The 22,764-nt window shown below is 45.7% G+C and overlaps 1 protein-coding gene across 1 annotated transcript in view; it reads right to left on the bottom strand.

The window, feature by feature from the left end:
• Positions 1-3,320: 3,320 nt before the first annotated feature.
• The window catches only part of kcng4a (potassium voltage-gated channel, subfamily G, member 4a), a 24,011-nt gene continuing 4,567 nt past the window's right edge, over positions 3,321-22,764 (bottom strand). The window contains exon 2 of the mRNA XM_076301048.1: positions 3,321-4,211. Within this exon, the coding sequence (XP_076157163.1) occupies positions 3,321-4,211 (891 nt within the window). The remainder of the gene's footprint in view (positions 4,212-22,764) is intronic.

The raw sequence follows: 22,764 nt of genomic DNA, 5'->3' as shown, positions 1-22,764 counted from the left end.
GAAGTAATGACTTCATGAAGTATAGTATATATACTTTTTGATATGTGAGGGAAATTTGGTCTCTGCATTTAACCCAATCAGTGAATTAGTGAAACACAAACAGCACACAGTGAACACACAGTGAGGTGAAGCACACGCTACAATGGCGGCGCTCGGGGAGCAGTGAGGGGTTAGGTGCCTTGCTCAAGGACACTTCAGCCGCAGCCCACTGGTCGGGGCTCGAACCGGCAACCCTCCGGTTACAAGTCCAGAGTGCTAACCAGTAGGCCACGGCAATCATGTCTGATTGTATGCATTGTTATGCATTGGGCAAAGACTTAAGGAGCATACCACCCCACAGAGAGAGGGAGAGAGAGACCATTGAGGGCAGTCTGATATAACTGGTCTCAAGTGATTGGATTAACAATCCGTGGAAAATAATGTAAGATGTTGGCACAGCAGTGGGGTTGTTCTTTTCCCATGAGCAGCATCTTAATCCCGCCTCCCGTCTCTGCCGATTAGAGTGACATCTGGGCCCAGCTTGGCTCTGTGACATCGCTCCTCTTCTATCTCTCACCTACTGACTCTGTCACGCACATGCTCCCTCTCTCTCTCTTTCTCTCCTTCCCTCTCTCTCTCTAAACCTCTCTCTCTCTTACTCTCTCTCTCTTTCTCTCCTTCCCTCTCTCTCTAAACCTCTCTCTCTCTTACTCTCTCTCTCTTTCTCTCCCTCCTTCTCTCTCTCTAAACCTCTCTCTCTCTCTTTAAACCTCTCTCCTTGTTCTCTCCACCTCCTCTCTCCATCTCCACCTTTCTCACTCTTCTCCATTTTCCTCCACTGTCTCTTGATCTCTCTCTCATTCCTTCCTGCTCCCCCCTCTCAGTCTCTCTCTCTCTGTCTCTCTCTCTTTCCCTTTTCCTCAGGCTCCCTGACCTCTCCCTCCTCCTCCTCTCTACTGGGTGCAGGGCCAAATATTAAGCAGCTTCTGTGGATTGTGAAAAGAGACAAAAGCAGGGATGAATACTGACAAAGAGACCTGGGTAAGAAGCAGGTGAGATAAGCCTGAAGAGAGGACAGGGCAGGGCAAAGGTACTGGAAGAGAAATACTCACTCACACACAGAGACGGAAGGAGAGAAAGACTAAGGAAGCTCAGAGGGAGAGAGATACAGAGTAAGCTACTATAGCTAAGCAATAAGCCCCAGGAGGCCGTAGGTTCCAGTGATTTTAGAACAGCTAAGGACTGTTGTTGTTGAACACAATTCAGCCAATCATAATCAAAGACCGGAACTATCCATTTTTAGAATATACAATACTTAAGCAATATGATACGAGTGGGAGTGGGGTTGGTAAAGAATATCGCCACGGCTGTAATTCGGTCGTAAGTATAAGGCCAAAGGCTGAGTGTCGACGAGTGTCATATTGTTTTTATACAATAGTTCCATTACCAATTAATTTAGTTTAGAGACACCAGAGTATGTTTTTTAGAGTGTTTATTTCGATTGTTCAAAACAGTTCAAGCTAGAGCTGAGTGTTGAGTTGCCAGGCAATGAACATTCCACATTGTCGTGGTGTGTGGCTAGGCTAGCCTACTTGTAGACGTTGATTTGCACATCGATATTTAGCTTTCGTTCCCTGAGCCAGGCTTGAAAACAATTAACAGCCCACAAAGTCTGCATTGTAGTATTTAGTTTGTGCCTGCTTTTCTCGATACCGTCCAGATCATCGGTACTTAAAGAGACACACCTGGAGATAGGCCTAGATGGACTCTCCTGCCTCTTCTCTGTCTCCCTCCTGTTTCCTCATTATCGGACTAGTGATTACTAGCAGTTAAAAGTCTTGACCAGACCTAACTGTTGTTTAATATATGGCATGCTATACAATACCTTATGTATATGGACATGAAGAGAGAAAAGGGAGATAGACAGTATGGAGAGGAAATATTGTAGAATACTGTTTGTGGCGACACAACAACACATTGTATTTACATAGCGCTTTTCAAAGCACCCAAAGCGCTTTACAGTGAAGGGGGGACCTCAATAACCACTACCAATGTGTAGCACCCACCTGGGTGATGCATGGTAGCCATTATGTGCCAGAATGCTCACCACACACCATCTTGAGGTGGAAAGTGAGGGAACAAATTAATGAATTACACTTGGGGGTTGATTCAGGATTGAATGAGCCAGGTTGGGAATATAGCCAGGACACCCTACTCTTTGTGATAAGTGCCATGGCATCTCTAATAACCACAGTGAGACATCATAGGTCATCATTTACCAACAAGAAGACTTCCTGTGTGTGTGTGTGTTTTGGGGGGGCTGTATGCCTTATGAAACATCATGCTTGGGGTGATGGTGTGGGTTATAGCGTTAAAGCTAGGTGAAAAACTGAGAAAAAACAGACATACATAGTAATAGACCGACATTCAGTCAAACCAACAGTGTGTGTGTGTGTGTGTGTGTTTGTGTTTGTGTGTGTTTGTGTGTGCACGGGTGTCTGTGTGTACGCAACATCACGGCGGGATTAAAGTCATCCGTGCCAGATAAGAAGAAGAACAACAGAGGCCTTGAGATTACTAGAGCTTTTATTTTTTTCTTTAGGGTTTCGCAAAGTTCACTCAATTAAATTTGTTCCCATCTCAGATAGAGAGGATGAAGAAGGCTGCAGTCGTGCCGTGACCTCTCTGTCTGGGGCGTAACGTATTAGAGCAAGGGGTTTAGGAAGAGCAATCAAGGAAACCGTGTCAGGTCAGATGAGGTCTGTTAACTGGTTCATAACCTGTTAGCAAAGTTAACAGCCAAGGGGAGAAGAGGGTATGTGTGTGAGCATCTCATATATCCAGTGACAGCATCCCTAAGTTCAATGCAAAGGTGAGAATTGGAAGTTGTTTGGTGTCACAACTCCTTAAAGGGAGTTCATTCTCTTCAATCTCTTGTCTTTTGCGTCTCACAAAAATGTGGTCGGCCGTTAAATTATTGCTTATTCCTTTGCCTTTCAGTCCAGTGTCCTTGAGTAAATGGACAGGCGGAGAACTCTTTGATTCTCTCTCTTTGATCTCTGTGGAAGAGAAGAGTGGAAGACTTGGACTGTGCAGGTGAGGTGGAGATGGGAGGGGGTCCATCTGTCCCACATCCTCTGGGGATCAAGTGTGTGTGAGTGTGTGTGTGTGTGTGTGTGTGTGTGTGTGTGTGTGTGCGTCTGTGTGTCTGTGTGTCTGTGTCTGTCTGTCTGTCTGTCTGTCTGTCTGTCTGTGTGTGTGTGTGTGTGTGTGTGTGTGTGTCAGTCTCTTTAATGTCTGAGTCCCGCAACCCCCACCCGACCTCGAGTGTGGAGTGTGGCTCAGAAGGCGCTGGCTGGGAGATCGTTCCGGTGGCTCCCCGAGCGCTCCGCTCCGTTCCCCAGCAGCGAGATGTCCTCCAGGGAGCCGGGGGTGTTGGTCTCCGGGGTGGCGGACAGCCCCGGTGGGGGGTAGTCAGGACACCCCCCTCCTCCTCCCTCCCCGTCGAAGTCGTCCCCCGAGGAGTTGGCGGCGGCGGCGGCGGCCATCTCCTCCTTCAGCATGCGGTCGTGCTCGGCCTTGAGCTCCTGGTAGGAGCGCGAGAACATGTGGAAGATGGAGGTGGCGGGGAAGGCCATGATGAGGATGCCGCTCAGGATGCTGCTGAGCGCCACCACCTGGCCGGGGATGGAGCGCGGCACCATGTCGCCGTAGCCCACCGTCGTCATGGAGATGATGGCCCACCAGTAGGAGGCGGGGATGCTGCTGAAGTCCTGCGCGCCCGTGGTGGTCAGCTCGCTCTCGGCCAGGTGCACCAGCGGCGAGAAGAGCGTGACGGCCACGCACAGGAAGAGGAGCAGCAGGCCGAACTCCCGCGTGCTACGCCGCACAGTCAGGCCCAGCGTCTGCAGGCCCAGCGAGTGGCGAGCCAGCCGCATCACGTAGAGGATCCGCAGCGCGCGCAGGATGCGCAGCACCAGGCCCAGCTTGTCCAGGTAGCCCCGGCCGCCCCCTGGGCGGTCGTGCTCGGCCAGCGACGGGTCCTCCTCGTCCACGATCAGGGACACGTAGTAGGGCAGGATGGCCATGGCGTCGATGATGTTGAGCGGCCCGCGGAGGAACTCCAGCTTGCTGCGCGCCTGGATGAAGCGCAGGACGAACTCCAGCGAGAACCAGGCCACACACACCGTCTCCACAATGAACATGTGCTTACACTTCTGCGAGCACTCGCCCTGTAGAGGGAGAGGGAGAGAGAGAGAGAGAGAGATACATGAGTATCAACTTTAATCAGCAGGCATCAGGAGTTAAACTGACATTAGACCCAAGTAAAGTTAATGTTTCTAATACAGAAATACCATAAATATGGTCTACAGAGGAATTTAGAGATAGATAGATAGATAGATAGATAGATAGATAGATAGATAGATAGATAGATACTTTATTGATCCTCAAGGGGAAATTTAAGGTCTCAGTAGCATACAGACATCACACACAACATGCACTTACAGCAGAAAAAGTAATATAAGTATATAAATATAAAAAAAACACTGAACAATAAAGACAGTAGAAGATAAAAATACTAAAAAACTAAAAATACCAAATATACTAAATCAAATATCCACATAACGTGCTTAATGATGAATAAGCATGAGGCGCTTGCAGTGACAGGGCAGGGACTGAGCCTGGGATTCTGTATGCATGGTAAGGTGCTCTATGAGAGTGAGTGTCATGGTGATGGTGCAAGTAAGTCCAACAGTGCAAGAATAAAGTCTAGAGACCAGCATAAAATAAATATGGACGTATAAGAGAATAATGTAGACCAAGTAATATAAAGAACTATAGCAGCGCAAGAATAGGTTGAAGTAATAGGGTTACAGACATTGGTCAAGTATTAAGTAGGGCCACAATCCAAGCTGTGGGAGGGAGGGTGGGGTTATGCATATGTGCCAATCTAGCCTGTAAACAGTGTAGCAGTAGTAAAAACATTAAGCCAGTGGACAGTCAGTACACAAACATGGAAAAAGGTGGAGAGGCAGACAGACTATGCAGAGAAGTCTATCTCTCCTCTTCCCTTTAATGAAGCATTGAACAGTTCAATTTAATTTAAGGGAAAAGTAAACAAGAAACAGAATACATTGAAGTATATAAGGTGAAAAAAGAGAGGAACAAAAAGTTAAATTGAGGACAGTGAAGATAAGAGAACAGACTGATAGATAAAGAGAAAGGATGGATGGTGGAGGTCATTAATCTAGGAAGAAAAAGGGTGTCGTGAGGTCATTAATAAAGCACAGTTGTTTACTTTAATTTGCCATGCCACATTAGAGGATAAATTGAGCGGAGGGAATTCATTTGCAGGGTTCAGACGGGGGGGACTTAGTGGGGCAGAGAGCGGGCCAGACAAACGGGCCAGAGTGACCTTTCCATGACCTCTACGGAGAGAAGCAATTAAACACTCAAACACACGAAATGCGAGAAACACCCAGAGAGCGCAGAGAGACTCACACATAAACACACACACACACACCTGTCACACTCTCTCTGCTCTCACTCTGTTTCACTTAGCCCCACTGTCTCTCACACACACACACACACACATATGTACATTCACATACACACACACAAGCTCCAGCAACCTCACATATACATTTGTACACATAAGAAATATACATACCGTACTTTGTATACTTTGTATATTTCACATTCATTTGAAATGCACCAAACACACACACACACACAAACACCAACAGTTATTGTCCCTTCATGTCTCCTGTACACACACATTGTTCATCAGATTGACATGACTATACTGCCTCATCACACACTGTATGGTAATATACAATCCTGCTGAATGATTGACTATGAGAATGAGAATGAGTGCAGGCATAAAACTGTGTGAACGATGAGTTGATGACTCGGCATTTCTAGATTGATGACTCTCTTCACATATGATGGAGCCTGCTGAATGGCCGTATAAGAATGTACAGTAAATGAGTGCAGTCATGAAACAGTGCGAGAGGTGACTCAGCTATGCTGGATTGATGACCCAATATTCGGTGTGGTACTGACTTCTTCAGGAAGCCTCTGTGTGAGTATTGCTCAGTGGTTGCCGAATCTACACAGTCCACACTGAGTTTGAAGGCGCTCTAAGCGATGTTGGGTAACATCACTTCTATTGGCGTTCAAACAAAACAGAGAGCTAGCTCGCTACTACCTCCCCCTCCCTTCCCATTTGTCATGTTTTTATGGTCCAGACTGGACCATGTTGTTTTTGTTGCCATTTTTTGAGCCTGGGCTGTCCACAGAGACTGCGTTTATTTTTCAGTGTATTCAGGGCACAGGCAGCTAGTGGATGGTGAGGTGATGTTTGCTGTATGTGACAAAAAATGTTTCAGCTTAGAAACCGTGTGACATCGCTTAGAGCACCATTAAGTGTGCCTGGTGCTTAAGTATGGACAGTTCCCCAGTAGTTATAGTACTCAAGTGGATGTTGCTCTTTCTTTATGTACCGTACCAAAGTACTATAGATAGGACCTCAGCAGCTGTAGCATTTCATAGGAGTGGAAAGTGAGTTTCTTTGTGCAGAGATCACAGTAAACAGTGCATATTCTTTTACTGCTGTTTGTGCTCTTAGGCCCTCTATAAAAGATAAAGAGTGTAAAGTAGTTTTAGAATGTGGAGTTGTGTCTGTGTTTACTCTATCCAGTGTGGAGATACAGTATCTCAGTGGTGATGTGCATGGAGTGGACTTTAAATGTCTTTGTGCACTGCACTGAGTGTAGCTAGTTGTGCAGTGATTGGCTTGTGTGTGTAGACTAGATGTGGGGTGGGTGTGTGCCATAGTTGTTAGAGTGGGGGTGAGGCAATAACAGCAGCATGCAGCAGCAGTAACAGCAAGGCATCAGCTTTCTGTGCGCGTTTTCTCCTCTCTTTAGCTTGCTCCTCTTCACTCATCTCTCTCTCGTCGTCTCTGGAGAGTCCTGCTATCTCACTTTATCCATCCGCTCCCTCTCTGTCTGCCTCCTTATATGCACGCACACACACACACACACACACACACACACACACACACACACACACACACACACACACACACACACACACACACACACACACACACCTCTCTCTCACACATACAAACGTTCCCTCACCTACTGTCTGCCTCCTTCCACACACACACACACACACACACACACACACACACACACACACACACACACACACACACACACACCTCTCTCTCACACATACAAACACTCTCTCACCTACTCTCTGTCTGCCTCCTTCCACACACACACACACACACACACACACACACACACACACACACACACACACACACACACACACACTCTTCTCTCTCACACATACAAACACTCGCTCACCTAGCCCTGCTGTCTCTCTCTCTCTCCTCCCTCTCGCCTGAGCCCTTCACTTCCTCAAAAGCCTAACAACAGATGACAGAACCCATACATTTGCAGCCTGGGCACTGATTAACACAACTAACGCCGGCTGCATCTCGGTGAAAAAAAATTCCATTTCGTTCCGACACATGGCCACTCCAGCCGCCTTGCATTTAGCCCAACTCATCACATTCCATATTCCATTTAGCGCCCCTGCATACCATATTGCCGCAGTCGTGTCTCTGATGAATTGCTGTAATGTGCGCTGTGTGTGGACGACCCCACCACCACCACCACCACCACCACCTCCATCACCACCCTGCAGTCACGGAACACTCCTCGGGGCTATGGCTGGAAATGGTGCTGGTCAGAGGACAATGAGGACGATTTGCACTAAGGCCAACGGGCGTGTTATGGAGGGGTGCCTCCTTTCCTTCCCTTGTCAGGCCTAATTGTCCATTTCTCAGCTGTAATGTGCCTGGCCTGGGGTGACCTTATCCTGCCTCCACCCCGCACTACCGCAAAGGCCTATGACATCTCATTCCCGCTGTTGAGAAGCAGTACCACACTGGGGTGGTGTGTGTGTGTGTGTTTGAAGTGTGTGTGTGTGTGTGTGGGGGGGGGGGGGGGGGTGCTTACACAGCGAACACCAGAGAACACCACAAGGACTCATCTCAGAGAAGATTCCATTTCATTCCGAAACGTTTGTGTGTTGAGTGCACCCCAGACACACAACACCAAGGCAGCTGCTCAGCATGCACGGCTGCAGCCTGAAGCTGTGGTACAGTAGGTTAAGCACTACAATATAAAGCCATGCAAAAGACCTACTCTGTCTGAAGCTGTGGTAGGTTAAGCACTACAATGTAAAGCAACGCAAAATACCTACTCTGTCTGAAGCTGTGGTAGGTTAAACACTACAATATAAAGCTATGCAAAAGACCTACTCTGTCTGAAGCTGTGGTAGGTTAAGCACTACAATATGGTAGGTTAAGCACTACAATGTAAAGCTATGCAAAAGACCTACTCTGTCTGAAGCTGTGGTAGGTTAAGCACTACAATGTAAAGCTATGCAAAAGACCTACTCTGTCTGAAGATGTGGTAGGTTAAGCACTACAATATAAAGCTATGCAAAAGACCTACTCTGTCTGAAGATGTGGTAGGTTAAGCACTACAATATAAAGCTATGCAGATGTGGTAGGTTAAGCACTACAATATAAAGCTATGCAAAAGACCTACTCTGTCTGAAGCTGTGGTAGGTTAAGCACTACAATATAAAGCTATGCAAAATACCTACTCTGTCTAAAGCTGAGGTAGGTAAAGCACTACAATATGGTAGGTTAAGCACTACAATGTAAAGCTATGCAAAAGACCTACTCTGTCTGAAGCTGTGGTAGGTTAAACACTACAATGTAAAGCTATGCAAAAGACCTACTCTGTCTGAAGATGTGGTAGGTTAAGCACTACAATATAAAGCTATGCAAAATACCTACTCTGTCTGAAGATGTGGTAGGTTAAGCACTACAATATAAAGCTATGCAGATGTGGTAGGTTAAGCACTACAATATAAAGCTATGCAAAAGACCTACTCTGTCTGAAGCTGTGGTAGGTTAAGCACTACAATATAAAGCTATGCAAAATACCTACTCTGTCTAAAGCTGAGGTAGGTAAAGCACTACAATATGGTAGGTTAAGCACTACAATGTAAAGCTATGCAAAAGACCTACTCTGTCTGAAGCTGTGGTAGGTTAAACACTACAATGTAAAGCTATGCAAAAGACCTACTCTGTCTGAAGATGTGGTAGGTTAAGCACTACAATATAAAGCTATGCAAAAGACCTACTCTGTCTGAAGATGTGGTAGGTTAAGCACTACAATATAAAGCTATGCAAAAGACCTACTCTGTCTGAAGATGTGGTAGGTTAAGCACTACAATGTAAAGCTATGCAAAATACCTACTCTGTCTGAAGCTGTGGTAGGTTAAGCACTACAATATAAAGCTATGCAAAAGACCTACTCTGTCTGAAGCTGTGGTAGGTTAAGCACTACAATATAAAGCTATGCAAAAGACCTACTCTGTCTGAAGCTGTGGTAGGTTAAGCACTACAATATAAAGCTATGCAAAAGACCTACTCTGTCTGAAGATGTGGTAGGTTAAGCACTACAATATAAAGCTATGCAAAAGGCCTACTCTGTCTGGCATGTTCGAGGACACTCTGACCCAGCTCTGGATACCTTGGCCTTGCTCCATCTTTAAACATGGTGTAAAAAAGTAAGGTGTGTTTCTTTAATACAGTACATGTGTTTTAAGGATAGTATGTGCTGTTAAGACCTGTCAGGGGATGGGGAGAAGGAGGGGGGTAGTGGTGGACGAGAGGGTGGGTAAGGGAAAATAATCTGTTCATACAAATGCATCCCCATACTGTAGACTATTGTACGGTCTTCCATTGCCGCTATCAATAATAATAAAAAGTAGGTTGGGTGAACCCAGCCTGATCTGATGGCGGTTTCTTTTTTCCGCCCTGCAGCTCAGGCTGGAAACCTGTATCTCTTTCTCCTGCTTCCGTTACACTTTTGTGGGGGCCAATCACAAACTGGCTTATCCACCTGGCACGCTATTGGCAGGTTTAAAACGATGACTATAGCGGGAGAGCCTGGAGTTTTCGCGTCGCTCTGCAAACGTCACCCGGTTCGTTGGTCAGATTGGTGAATGACTATCCAATTGCACACAGAGTCGAACTATGCCCGTTGATCACGCCTCTTGTGCAGTTGAAAATACATAGCGGACTCCCCAGACTAATGTTCAATCTTAAAAGATTGAGCTTGGTCTGGTGAAAGCCAGACTAAATAAAAAGATAAACTTGATCAAAGTGCATGAGGGAAGGTCAGGGCTAGCGTTTTGCACACCACTCATCTTCGCCTTGCTACAATCCCTGTCCCACAGCAACAGATCTTCTTAACACACCAAGACTGCAGTGCAGATACCTGTCAAGCACTGATGGGGCACACACACACACACACAAAACCACACAAACACAGACACAGGCTTAATGTCGAGCTCATAATTGTAGCCGAGATAATATCACGGGGGGATAATCCCGCAGATGGACTGCACAGACACCGGTGATCAGATTTGGCAGGGCGAGTCTCTCTCTTCCTATGTGTGTGTGTGTGTGTGTGTGCGCGTGCGCGCTGCTTTAAATGTCAGCAGCTGACGAGATGCCTAGGCTGAATTATTAAGGGTAATGGGTCCGTGGTCTGAATGGCATCTGAGAAGTGGCGGTTGATCAGCTGAGCTGGTGGAAGAGGAGGTGAGAAGGAGAGAGGATGGAGGAGGTGAGGAGAGGGTGAGGGGAGGGTGGAGGAAGTGAGGAGAGGGTGGAGGAAGTGGAGGGAGGGTGAGGGGAGGATGGAGGTGGGGTGGAGGGGGTTTTGGGTAAAGGTGGAGGAGGTGAGGGGAGGGTGGAGGAGGTAAGGGGTGGAGGAGGTGAAAAGGAGAGGATGGAGGAGGTGAAGGGAGGGTGGAGAGAGGATGGAGGTGGGGGTAGAGGGGGGTTTGGCTTGTGTTGAATTTTTTATGGATTTTGCGCATCTGGGGACTCAAGTGCAATTGATTAAGCAGCGCTGGTGGTTTCTCTCTCTCTCCCTTCCTCTTTCTCTCCCTCTCTCTCTCTCTCCCTCTTGCTAAACTAATGAGAAAGAATGAGAAATAAGTCTCGATCCAAGAAGGGCAAGTTTGTGACGTGGCCATCTTGTGGTATTCATTCATGATGTGGAGCATGAAATGATACAACCTTTAACACACATACAAGCACACACAAACACATACACAACCACATCTGCACACACACACACACACACACACACTGAACCTCCTTCACACACATGCTATACACATGCACACTCAATCTTCAGATTTTTTCCACAATCGCTTATCCAGTCCCCTGACATGTGGCATTTTCAGTGATATTTCCGGAACACAGAATTAATTCTTGGGCCTACATCCCATTCCACACACAGGATGGTAAAAAAAAACATAATTACTGGGTGCGTTAATGCATAATACATGCATACCTCCCCTACTCATACACCAAGTAATTACACTGTCTTTCATGTGAGGTCACTCTGCCATCGGTCACTAATAAGTCTTCAGTCAGTGCTCACCTTCTCATGTGACCTGTCTATTCCCTGAGCGGCAGGCGGGTACTTAGTATGCAGAGCGGTTAAGGAATCTATATGAGGAGTGATAGTACTCTATGCAGAGAGATGTCTGGATTAGAGTTTCATTTAGCCTCTTACAGGGGGAATGAAAACACAATGATTTGAATCTACACTTAACTATACACAAATAAAAAACATAATAAAAAAACAGATATATTTTTTGTGAAATACTGCCTTAAATCCTATGCTCTGTAGCTTGAGGTTTGGATCTAGGCTTGCTCTGTGGGCTGTCAAATGGGCTATCAGTTGTTTCTGAGGGCCGGCTTTATCTCTCTCACTTTCTGTTACGCATAGCCTGCCTGCTATGGCCTGCAGCAGCGATATGACCAAGGAAAAAAAGAAAATGTTAGCTAACAAACACGGGCCACATGCTACACTCTCTCTGACTATAAACTCAAGGTAAAACATCATATTGTTAGGCTACTTTTCTCTTGCCCTCGGTGGGTTAAATGAAAGACTTGTTGAGGTGAGGTTAACAAGTGTTTACTCGCAAAATCACGTTCCCGCAGCTGGCCGTTTTGAATTGCTTTGCGAAACAAAACGACTCTGCACTGAGTGCGATTGTGAATTTAGCTCGGCTTAATAGTTTAATATTGTCTTGGAAAGTTATTGCTCGTTCACAAGTTATTTCATTTAGCATTATATTTGTGTCGATGATGGTTAGACATGACGTATAATAATAAGAAATAATAATGGATTGAAAAGAGGTACTAATAAACCAGACATGCTAGAATAGAGACCAGAAAATGGATATCCACAGTCCCTTTCTATCAACACCAGTGATTTTTATAGATAAGGATTAGGCTTTAAAACAGATTGTCAGCATTTATGTTGTTTGGTCTGTTTTTGGCTGCATACATGAAGGCCAAGTTGGGCTGGCAATGTGTTTTCCCTGGTTTGAGGTAATACTGACATTTCTTCAAGGATGGCAGGTCTGAAAATATCTTCTCCATCATTAAGTTATTCAATTAGGCTAAACATGGCCTTAACTCAAAACAGCTGGTAGGCCTACTGTTAGGACTATGTCATTTTAATATGTAAAAGTGTCAAATGCAGCCATATTTAAATTCTGCTTATTGCACGTTTATTATAATATAATATGATAATATTCAATATTCATTATTGCAGGTCTACCTATGTGCATGTAATAGAAATGTCGGTTATTCCCGATATCCCTTCATTTACGTGTTGAAATGTAAAATCTTTTTCAAATCTTCTGCGGGGCGGGGGGGGGGGGTTGTCTTTCTGAAATATGTCACCTTTTTCAGCCCTTCTGAGTTTGCAGGTATGCCTTTTGAACCCTTCAACAGCTGAAAAGTAATATCATAACTCACACGCTCTTCTCATTAGCGTATGATTCCCTCGCACATGTCAGGACACATTTGCTTCACATGAAACATATTAGCCAGCTGCATACTATTATGCTATTTTCTGCTTATGACAGAATGAAATCTTCAAATGCTCTCTCTCTGATGCCATGGCTGTTGCTCTCCATGCTACATTTAATGAACATGGAAATGAATTGAGATCAAGTGAGATCCCACCCGTGAGGCCTCAGTAATGAGGTGGAGCAATAAGCCAGCCCCTCATGTGCCTGTGTCCCCTTCAGTCTGGTGTGTTATGGAGGGCTGTGTGTGTGTGTGTGTGTCTTGGTGTGTGTGTGTGTGTTAGTGAGAGTGTGTGTGTGTGAATGTGTGTGTGTATGTGTATGTGTGTGTGTGTGTGTGTGTGTGTGTGTGTGTATGTATTGAGGAAGCATGGTTATGGTGAATGGGGAAGAAATTACAAGCTCCATCTCTGCTTCGCAGTGATAACACAATGCTCAGAGATGTTCTGTTCTGAGACCAGATAAAAAAACAACTCCATCTAATCTCTCTGTTAGAGGATTCATTACATCTGTATTTACAAAGACACAGCACCCTGTGCTTCTCCTGCACAATAATAATGGACGTGCTCAGTCATGCAGAGCCATGGTTAACAACACAGAGGTGTGGAACTGCAGTTCCTTTGGTTTCTCACGGCTACAGTGCCTGTCACAGGCGATAATTGGGTTTGCAGCACAGATTGTTATCTCCTGATTAATAGTTTTGGTGTTAGGTTTGTGCCTATCTTATTTGTGAGTTGCTTTGAATAAAAGCTTCAATAAAGCATGACTTTAAGATGAGTGTATGGGTGTGTAAGTGATTATATCTGTGTGTGTGTGTGTGTGTGTGCATGTCAGTAAGTGTGTGTGTGCGGCTTGCATGCATGGATGTGTGTGTGTGTGTGTGTGTGTGTATGTGTGTCTGTGTGTGTGACAGACCCAGTCAGCTGATGGACCCTATCTGTGCGTTTGTATTCATTAGTGCTATGCACAGGGCAGGGCAGACTGCATTTCAAAGGGGCCGCTCCCCTCTCCTGTCCTTGTCCCCTCTCTGAGGGCTGGGTGTGTGTGTGTGTGTGTGTGTGTGTGTGTGTGTGTGGGGGGGGTGGTACAGAGGGAACGGTGCCTCATTGAAGTTCTGCTTTAATGGGGATAAACGCAGACAGGCCTGCAGAACAACACGTCACACACGCCACGCTCCGATGTCTCAGAGCTCACTACGACACACACCACTGCCTGCAGTCTCCCCATCTCTCTCTCTCTCTCTCTCTCTGACCCTCAGAGAAAAGGGGGAGAGAGAGGAGGAAGAGGATGAGAGATACAGAAAGACAGAGAGAGAGAGAAAGGAATGAGAGAGAACGGAAGGAGCAAGAGGGTGAGAGAGATAGGAAGATGAGAGAGAGTAAAAGCCTGTAAGAATGACAGAGGGAGGGCACTAATGATGTGCTTGACAGAGACGTGGGGTAATAGTGCGTTGATGTGCTGTGGGGGAGCTCCAGTAAAGTTTTAAATGGTAAATTGCATGTGGATTGCACACTGACAGGCTCCGACACTTTCCAGGCACCTCTCCTCTTATTAGAACCTCTCATCCTGCTCCTCCTGTTCCTCTCCTCTTTTGTTGTCTTTGTGCAAGTCTTTCATCTAGTTTTCCTCCCTCTCACTCCAGCTCACACATTTCACTTGTCAAACTCCACCTTACACATATTTTGTTAAAGTCCTGCCTCCATTTCTGCCTCTATGTCTCTCTCTATCTCCATCTCCATCTCTCTCTCTCTATCTCCATCTCTATCTCTCTCTCTATCTCTCTCCATCTCTATCTGTCTCTTCGTTTGATCCAGTCTCTCTTCTCTCTCCCCTGCTTCTTTATTCAAGTTCTGCTCGCTCTGTGACTGTCACTCTGCCTTCATAAACTTGCTTCTCTTCTCTCTCCGAACCCTTCTTTCTCTCTCTTTATCTCTTCTTTTTAGTTAGTAGGCCTCTCTCTCTCTCTCTCTCTCTCTCTCTTCCATTCTCTTTCCATTCTTCTGTTCTCCTTTTCCCTCCTGGGCCCTCTGGGTCTCTCTGTCACATCCAGGCTGGCCGTTAAGTGTGTGTTGTGTCACAGGCTTTGACACGTAGAAGATGTCAACCTCCCCGTCCCCTCCATCCCCCTCCAGGAGAGAAACGTGTTGAGGTCAGCAGTCTGCCTTTCGGCAGTGTGCACTTTACTCCTTCCCGCTCTCTCTCTCTCTCTCTCTCTCTCTCTCCTCAGCCTCTGACACTTTTAAAGGGCAATCTTAAAGCCATGAAGAGTGGCTGGGGGAAGGAAATGAGCAAAACAAAAACCTAAAATTCTGAAGCATCAATCACTGGGTTAACCTTCAGTTGGCCCCCTGGTGTAATATGTGTGTGTGTGTGTGTGTGTGTGTGTGTGAGACTTTGTGGTCAGCGATCATCCTTGTCTAGTGCGAGCACAAGGAGGGCAATGCATCAGCATGGACTGCAGTGACCACGGCTGAATGATCCCCAGTGAAAATACAATCTGGAGAAGCAAGACCGACACTGAGCTGTTATGTGATGCCGAGGGACACTAACACATACTGACATGCTGACACCCAGACGCAGGCATGAAACACATCCAGATGGACACACACACACACACATACATCATATGCACACACACACACACACACACAAGCACACGCAAACGCACACACACACACACACACACACACACACACACACAGTCACACACACACACACACACACACACACACACACACAGTCACACACACACACACACACACACAAGCACACGCAAACACATACACACTCACAACACACACACACACACACACACACACACACACTGAGGGACATTCTGTCCTGGTCAGGCCAGACTGGCCCCAAAAGGCTTTAATCTGTGTAATCCCGTAGAACTCCCAGCTCCAGATTGCCAAACCGAATGACATTTGCAGACCCACGGAGAGCCTCTGAGAGTGTCACCATCAGGACATCCAACAGTTGTGGCTCAGCATTCACACCAGGGCCTCACGAAAAGCTCTTCACACCAGGGCCTCACGAAAAACTCCGAAAGCTCTTATGTAGATATTAATTTATTCAGACCAGGGATGTACACCAAAGAAACACAAATCACATCATATATAGACGTATGTAGCAGGGCTAGACATTAATGGTTGCCCGGGTGGCAACCAGATTTGTTTGGCTTTGACAACCAAAACCTCATGCCTGGTTGCCAAGCTGGCAACCACTTTTAACCACTTTTGAAAGTTAACGTTGAGCCCTGGTATGTAAACAGTCAGTCATTTATTCATTCACACCAGAGCTTTATATCACAAACACACTGGCAGCTCTTTAATAGATATTCATTCATTTATCCATTCATACACTAAAACAGGACACACAGGCACCTTAATTCATTCAGACCAGGGCAGGGCCACACTGACACCTCTTAGAGGCACACATTCCTCCCATCTTTCATTCATGAATCCACTTCCTCTTTCATTCTTTCCTACAGTGCAGCTGAGAGATTGAGGCCAGAGAGATGGATTTACTTGTGTAGTGGCAGTCTTGCTCTGAACACATCCTTTAACCTCCAAATGAATATGAACAACATTTCCTACAAGTTCAGGCAGAGCAAGAACGAACTTGAGAGGGAGAGGAAGCAGAGAGAGAGAGAGAGATGGAGAAAGAGAGAGAGTGAGATAAAAAGAGAGAGGTAGACTGGAGGAGAGAAATATTGATAGAGAGAGACAGGAGGACAAGAGAGATAAAGAGGGTGATGGAGAAATGAAAGGAAAGACATAAAGAAAGAGAGGAAGAAGCGAGGAGGAGAGAGATAAAGAGAGAGGGAGGAGGAGAGAGATAAAGTATAGGAGGGAGAACAGGAGAGAGATATAGAGAGAGAAGGAGGAGGACAGAGATAAAGAGAGAGAGGGAGAAGGGAGGAGGAGAGAGATAAAGAGAGAGGGAGGAGGAGAGAGATAAAGTAGGGGAGAGAGGACAGGAGAGAGATACAGAGAGAGAGGGAGAAGGAGAGAGATACAGAGAGAGAGGGAGAACAGGAGAGAGATACAGAGAGAGAGGGAGGAGGAGAGAGATAAAGTAGGGGAGAGAGGACAGGAGAGATACAGAGGGAGAAGGGAGGAGCAGAGAGGGATGAGGAAGCTAATGAAGATGTATGGGCGTAGGGAACAAGAGGTTACCATCGGAGACCATACATCAGAATGTCTGTTAGCATCACCTCAACAGACACCTGAGCTGACCTCTCTCTTTCATATATATATAGAGAGAGAAATGCAAGCATACATGCACTCTCTTATAAACAAGTAGCCATGCAATGAAAATGTAATCAGAAAAATGAACAGATCACACAGGCACACACACACATAAGAGAAATAAAAGCTTTGGCAGTCGAAACACCAGAACTTTCTTCTCTGTCTCTCTCTCTCACACACACACACACACACTCCAGCTGTTCTTTGTTTGTCAGAGTCATGAGAGTATTACACAATCTGGCTGAGCCAGGGGGTGGCTGTGGTCAGGGTCGATTAGGGCACACACACACAGGCATACACACACACACACACACACTTCTTGCCTTATGGTTTAGTCAGAGAGTGGGACCACTTTACAATAATTAATATTAATTAAAAACCCTGGGTATTATCTATAAAGCATTAACTGCAGCTATTACCATTTTAAATTAGATAATGCTTTAGTTCAAACTTTTTCATCTTAACCAATCCAAATAATAATGTTAATTAAAAGGTCCTGGATGTTAAAAACAATGAATCAGTATGCACTGAACCACAGCTTTGTTGTGTTAACTATTGTATGATAGCTGTGGTAGATATTGTTATTACAATATTAAGTCAAACTCTGCATGTTTCAAAATGAGTTCTTCCACACCCGAGGAGCACATACAACATCAACTCTAGAAAGAAGTCTAATTTTTTTCAGGAATTGATCTTGAAACACTACCCTCTTGAAACAAAATCCTCTTTGGGAAAATCCACTGCAAAACTAACAGTCAAAAAGTCAAATGGTACAAAAAATATAATCACCGATTTGGCAGCCTGAGCTGAAGTTTCCATTAGAGACACACTGGAGAGCCCTTGAGAATATTCAGTCTTTATTTCCTAAGTAGGTAGTGACTCTTGAAATTAATTTCCATATACCTTAGTTTAATATGTTTATGTAATAACTCTCCCTGTTGCTTATGTCAGGTCAGGCCAAGACCTAAAACATATAACATGAAATAAATTACAGTTGAATGACAATTAAAATGTGTTAACGTTTGTGTAAAACTTTGTTCATGTAGCCTATTGTTTCAAAAATGGTTTATGAATAAGCCATTCTCTACCTTGCTATACGCTATATATACTTTCCATACTGCTATACTACCTACATTGTAAAACATGTCTTGCTGCTTTGACTGAGTTAGGTGATGCATAGTGTACTATCAAGTTTATTACAACTCTATTACACATAAACACATTTTGAGATGAGTTACAGAGTCAACGCAACAAGACGCAGTCCACACACCCACGCCAGCGCTTGTGTCTTCCTCCTGAGCCAGCCGCCATGTCTCCATGTTCCGCAGGCTCAGGAGCGGTCAGCCAGGCAGGGGAAGAGCTGCTCTGGCCCACACTCCATCTTCAGGCAATCTGCCTCTGACGTTAAACAGAGCCGCATGCCTCCACACACATATAAACACACATGCGCCTGGAGGCGCCGAGAGGTCAAGGCGGCCCGAGGTGTGTGTGTGTGTGTGTGTGTGTGTGTTTACACAACGTCGTGTGCCTGCGTAAGAGGCGCCCTGTGATTTTGAAGTGGAGTGACTCTGAGCGCAGAAGTGTGAAAGGCATCTAGTGTGTTTGTGTCTTAGGAAGATTTTAAGAAGTGATTAGATGTTTTCAGGAATGTGTGTGTGTTTGCGTGTGTCTGTGTGTGTGTGTGTGTGTGTGTGTGTGGGGGGGGGGTATGGAAGAGTGAGTGAGGAAGAGTGTGTGTTTGTTTATATGTGTGTGTAAAATCTACTTGTGCATTGACCATGAAAGAGTCCAGTATTTCTGATGTGAGTCTGTGTTTGTGTGTGTGTGTGTGTGTGTGTGTGTGTGTGTGTGTGTGTGTGTGTGTGTGTGTGTGTGTGTGTGTGTGTGTGTGTGTGTAAGTGTTTGAGAAAGAGAGAGAGAGGGAGAGAAAGAAAGAAAGAAAGAAAGAAAGAAAGAAGAAAGCATCTGTGCATGAGCCAAATATCCGTAATGAATGGTGTGTGTGTGTGTGTGTGTGTGTGTGTGTGTGTGTGTGTGTGTGTGTGTGTGTGTGTGTGTGTGTGTGTGTGTTTGTGTGTGTGTGTGCAGGCGCGCCTGCAGGTGTACGTCCGTACGCACTGTGCGTACCATCAGGCTACTCAACAAGAGAACATTTCCTGTGTGTGTGTGTGTGTGTGTTTTGGCCCACCATACCTTCCCAACTATGGACAGTATCCCATTAGCTGCATGCCATCAGGCTACAATTTACAATTTTTTATTGAAGTTAGTGAACACGTTATCAAAATTAACGCGCGCACATTTTGTTTGAGCAGGAGATAGAGAATACGCACGCAGGCACGCAACTAGGCTACTTGTTTTCTTTTACTCGGCTATCTATATTATCAGCACACAATGTTGAGCTAATTCACTAACTCAATACTCATCATGGATATCACAAGTTTAAACAACGAAAACAGAAAGAATGGATGCAGCAAAGCTGGGAGTTATTCCAGATGGGCAAGAACAAGGTGGGCAATTGCTTGTCAGAACGTTAGACTGTATTAGACAGCTGTTTAAAGCCAGACGTCACGGTAAGTTAGACCAAAACTAAAGGTAACTTTAGCCTGTATAGGACTGTATCAAGTTGTCCAAATGAATAGACGTTGTTGGCAAGACGTTGTTGTATTATTGCATGTGAATGTTGCTATGCTATGTAAACCGGGAAATGGACAAATATTGTCCACGCGTGATTTTTTTTGCGGGGGGGGGGGGGGTGCGTACCATAGCATTAATTCCTGCAGGCGCCCCTGTGTGTGTGTGTGTGTGTGTGTGTGTTTATGTGCACACATTGTACATGTGGGTGTGTGTTAGTATGAGTATATGCTGAGCACGTTCCACAACTCAACAAATGTAGCTGGTGATGAGAAGTCACTGTTGGAGCCGATGTCTATGTCTTGGTACCACATCCACTTTAATGTGAAACAGGCAAGGAGTGGGGAGGGCAGCACAAAATGGAGGACACATTAAAAATGCATCTCTCTAATTCAAGATTGTTGCTACTGGAGAAATGAGCCTGTTGATTGATGGGGTTGTTTGCCCCGGCAGGACATACTGCGTCCAGTGAATGCTAAACAAGTGTGTGTGTGTGTGTGTGTGTGTGTGTGTGTGTGTGTGTGTGTGTGTGTGTGTGTGTGTGTGTGTGTGCGTGAGTGTGTGTGTGTTTGTGTGTGTATAGAAGGGTAGTTTCAAAATGATGCAGTAGTTTCCCACACTCACACATACAGACTCTATCTGTCTCTACACACACAGCAACACACACACACACAAAGACACCCCTACACACACACACACACACACACACACACACACACACACACACACACCTACTCAGAATACTTTGAATACTACAACAGACGATCACTTAGAGAAGTAATGAGAAGTAATAAACAGCTTCCTAACAATACAAACCCTGTTCCCAGGACGAGGACTTGAAGTGGACCCATTATAATGATGCAAGCCAGGTGCCACTGCATGACCGCAGAGGCTCCTAAAGGCCTTAATCAGTCCAGTTGACAGCTACTATCTAATAGAACACAAGATGACTGTACAAGAGTCGGCCCCCTGCTGTCCATGCACAGTCCTGACGTAAAAGGCTGTGTTGTCTTTACTAAAATGCATGATCATGAGTGGGCAAAGTGTACTGCCATCATTAGGGTGCATTTCAGCACACACACAACACACGGAAAAGTGCATTTGCATGCGCAGGCAAACACGCACGCACACACACACACACACACACACACACACACACACACACACACACACACACACACACACACACACTCAAACACACACACACACTGTGTATACACACACACACACACACACACACACACACACACACACACACACACTGTGCAGACACACATAAACACAAGCAAGAATTTACTACTGTATGAACCCACGCACAGACATACAAACATAAAGACACATACATACACACACACACACACACACACACACACACACACACACACACACACACACACACACACACACACACACACACACACACACACACACACACACACACACACACACACAGGTTTCAATGCCTCTGCAGTTGGGTGTTTGGTGCCCTTGTGAGACAGATGGAAAGCAAGACCTCATGTAATCAGGTTACCTCCATGTGACGCAGACACACACACATAAATACATGCAAACACACACACATTGTTCCCTCTGGGTTGCTGACACATAACACAGCCTTGTTGTGCATTTGTGTGTGTGTGTGTGTGTGTGTGTGTGTGTGTGTGTGTGTGTGTGTGTGTGTGTGTGTGTGTGTGTGTGTGTGTGTGTGTGTGTGTGTGCGCGCGTGCGCGTGTGTATCTGCGGTGAAGAATGCGTGGACGTGTGCCACTGGTCCAGTGGAAACTATGAGCATGTTCTGTGTGCACGCTTCCTGCATTCTAAAGTGTCTGCTCCCTGACTCCTCAGTGCTGCACTTCAAAAGAGAGGCTTGGCACCACAAGCAAGAGAGGGAGAGAGAGAGAGAAGGAGGGAGAGAGAGAGGGAGAGGGAGAGGGGGAGAGAGAGAGGGAGAAAGAGAGAAAGAGGAGAGGGGGGGCAGGAGGAGAGATAAAGGGACAGGGAGGGGGAGAGAGAGGTAGAGGGGGGCAGGAGGAGAGATAGAGGGAGAGAGAGGAGGAGGGGAGAGAGATGAGGGGTTAGAGTGTTAGATGGAGAAAGATAGCAAACAGAAACCTAGAGAAAACCAGATGAAAAACCAGAGAAGAGGACAGGAAGAAAGAGAGGAAGGGAGGGATAGAGAGAAAAGTGAAGGAGAGAGAGTGAAGGGGGCTGGAGTGAGAGAATGAAGAGATAGAGAGCCATGGTAGAGTGAAAGACAGAGCCAGAGGTGGGAAGAAGAAGGAGAAAGGAACAGAATACAGTAGGAAAAGATGAAAGGAGAAGAGGGGGCAAACAGACGCAGGAGTGAATGGGTTTGAACAGAGTGGGGACAGGAAGAGAACGCCAGCACTGAGCTATGACCCACGCACACAAGAACAGTGGAAATATATCTCTTTTCTTTCTTTCTTTCTTTCTTTCTTTCTTTCTTTCTTCCTTTCTTTTTTTCTCTCTTTCTTGCCTTTATCGCTTTCTTTGTGTTCTCCTTTTCATACCTTAAGAGCAGTAAAAAGAAAAGGGCAACACTGCTTACTCAACGGATCAACTGACTCATTGATGAGCTGACATTTCGGTCAGTCAGACGTTCATCGCGTCACTTGAGCTCATCAATAAATTGCTGATGCGTTGAGTAAGCAGTGTGGCACTTTTCGATTTTCTGCTTTTAAGTCATACAGTACTTTGGGAAATAGCTGCACCTGCAGAATAAGATATCCATGTGAACATGCTCCCCTAGATCCTCTGTTCTTTTCACACACACACACACACACACACACACACACACCCCTGTGATGCCAAATACCGTTGTGCAGGCTATTTCTCTTTGCAGGTTTAATTTTTCAGCAGACCCACAGTGAGCACA

Source organism: Alosa pseudoharengus, unplaced genomic scaffold (genome assembly GCF_046254945.1).
Source record: "Alosa pseudoharengus isolate Yale_2024_CS ecotype anadromous, Long Island Sound unplaced genomic scaffold, YU_APseudo_1.1 YU_APseudo_1.1_scf_10, whole genome shotgun sequence".
Classification (NCBI taxonomy): Eukaryota; Metazoa; Chordata; class Actinopteri; order Clupeiformes; family Clupeidae; genus Alosa; species Alosa pseudoharengus.
This window is presented reverse-complemented; position numbering and strand designations above follow the sequence as displayed.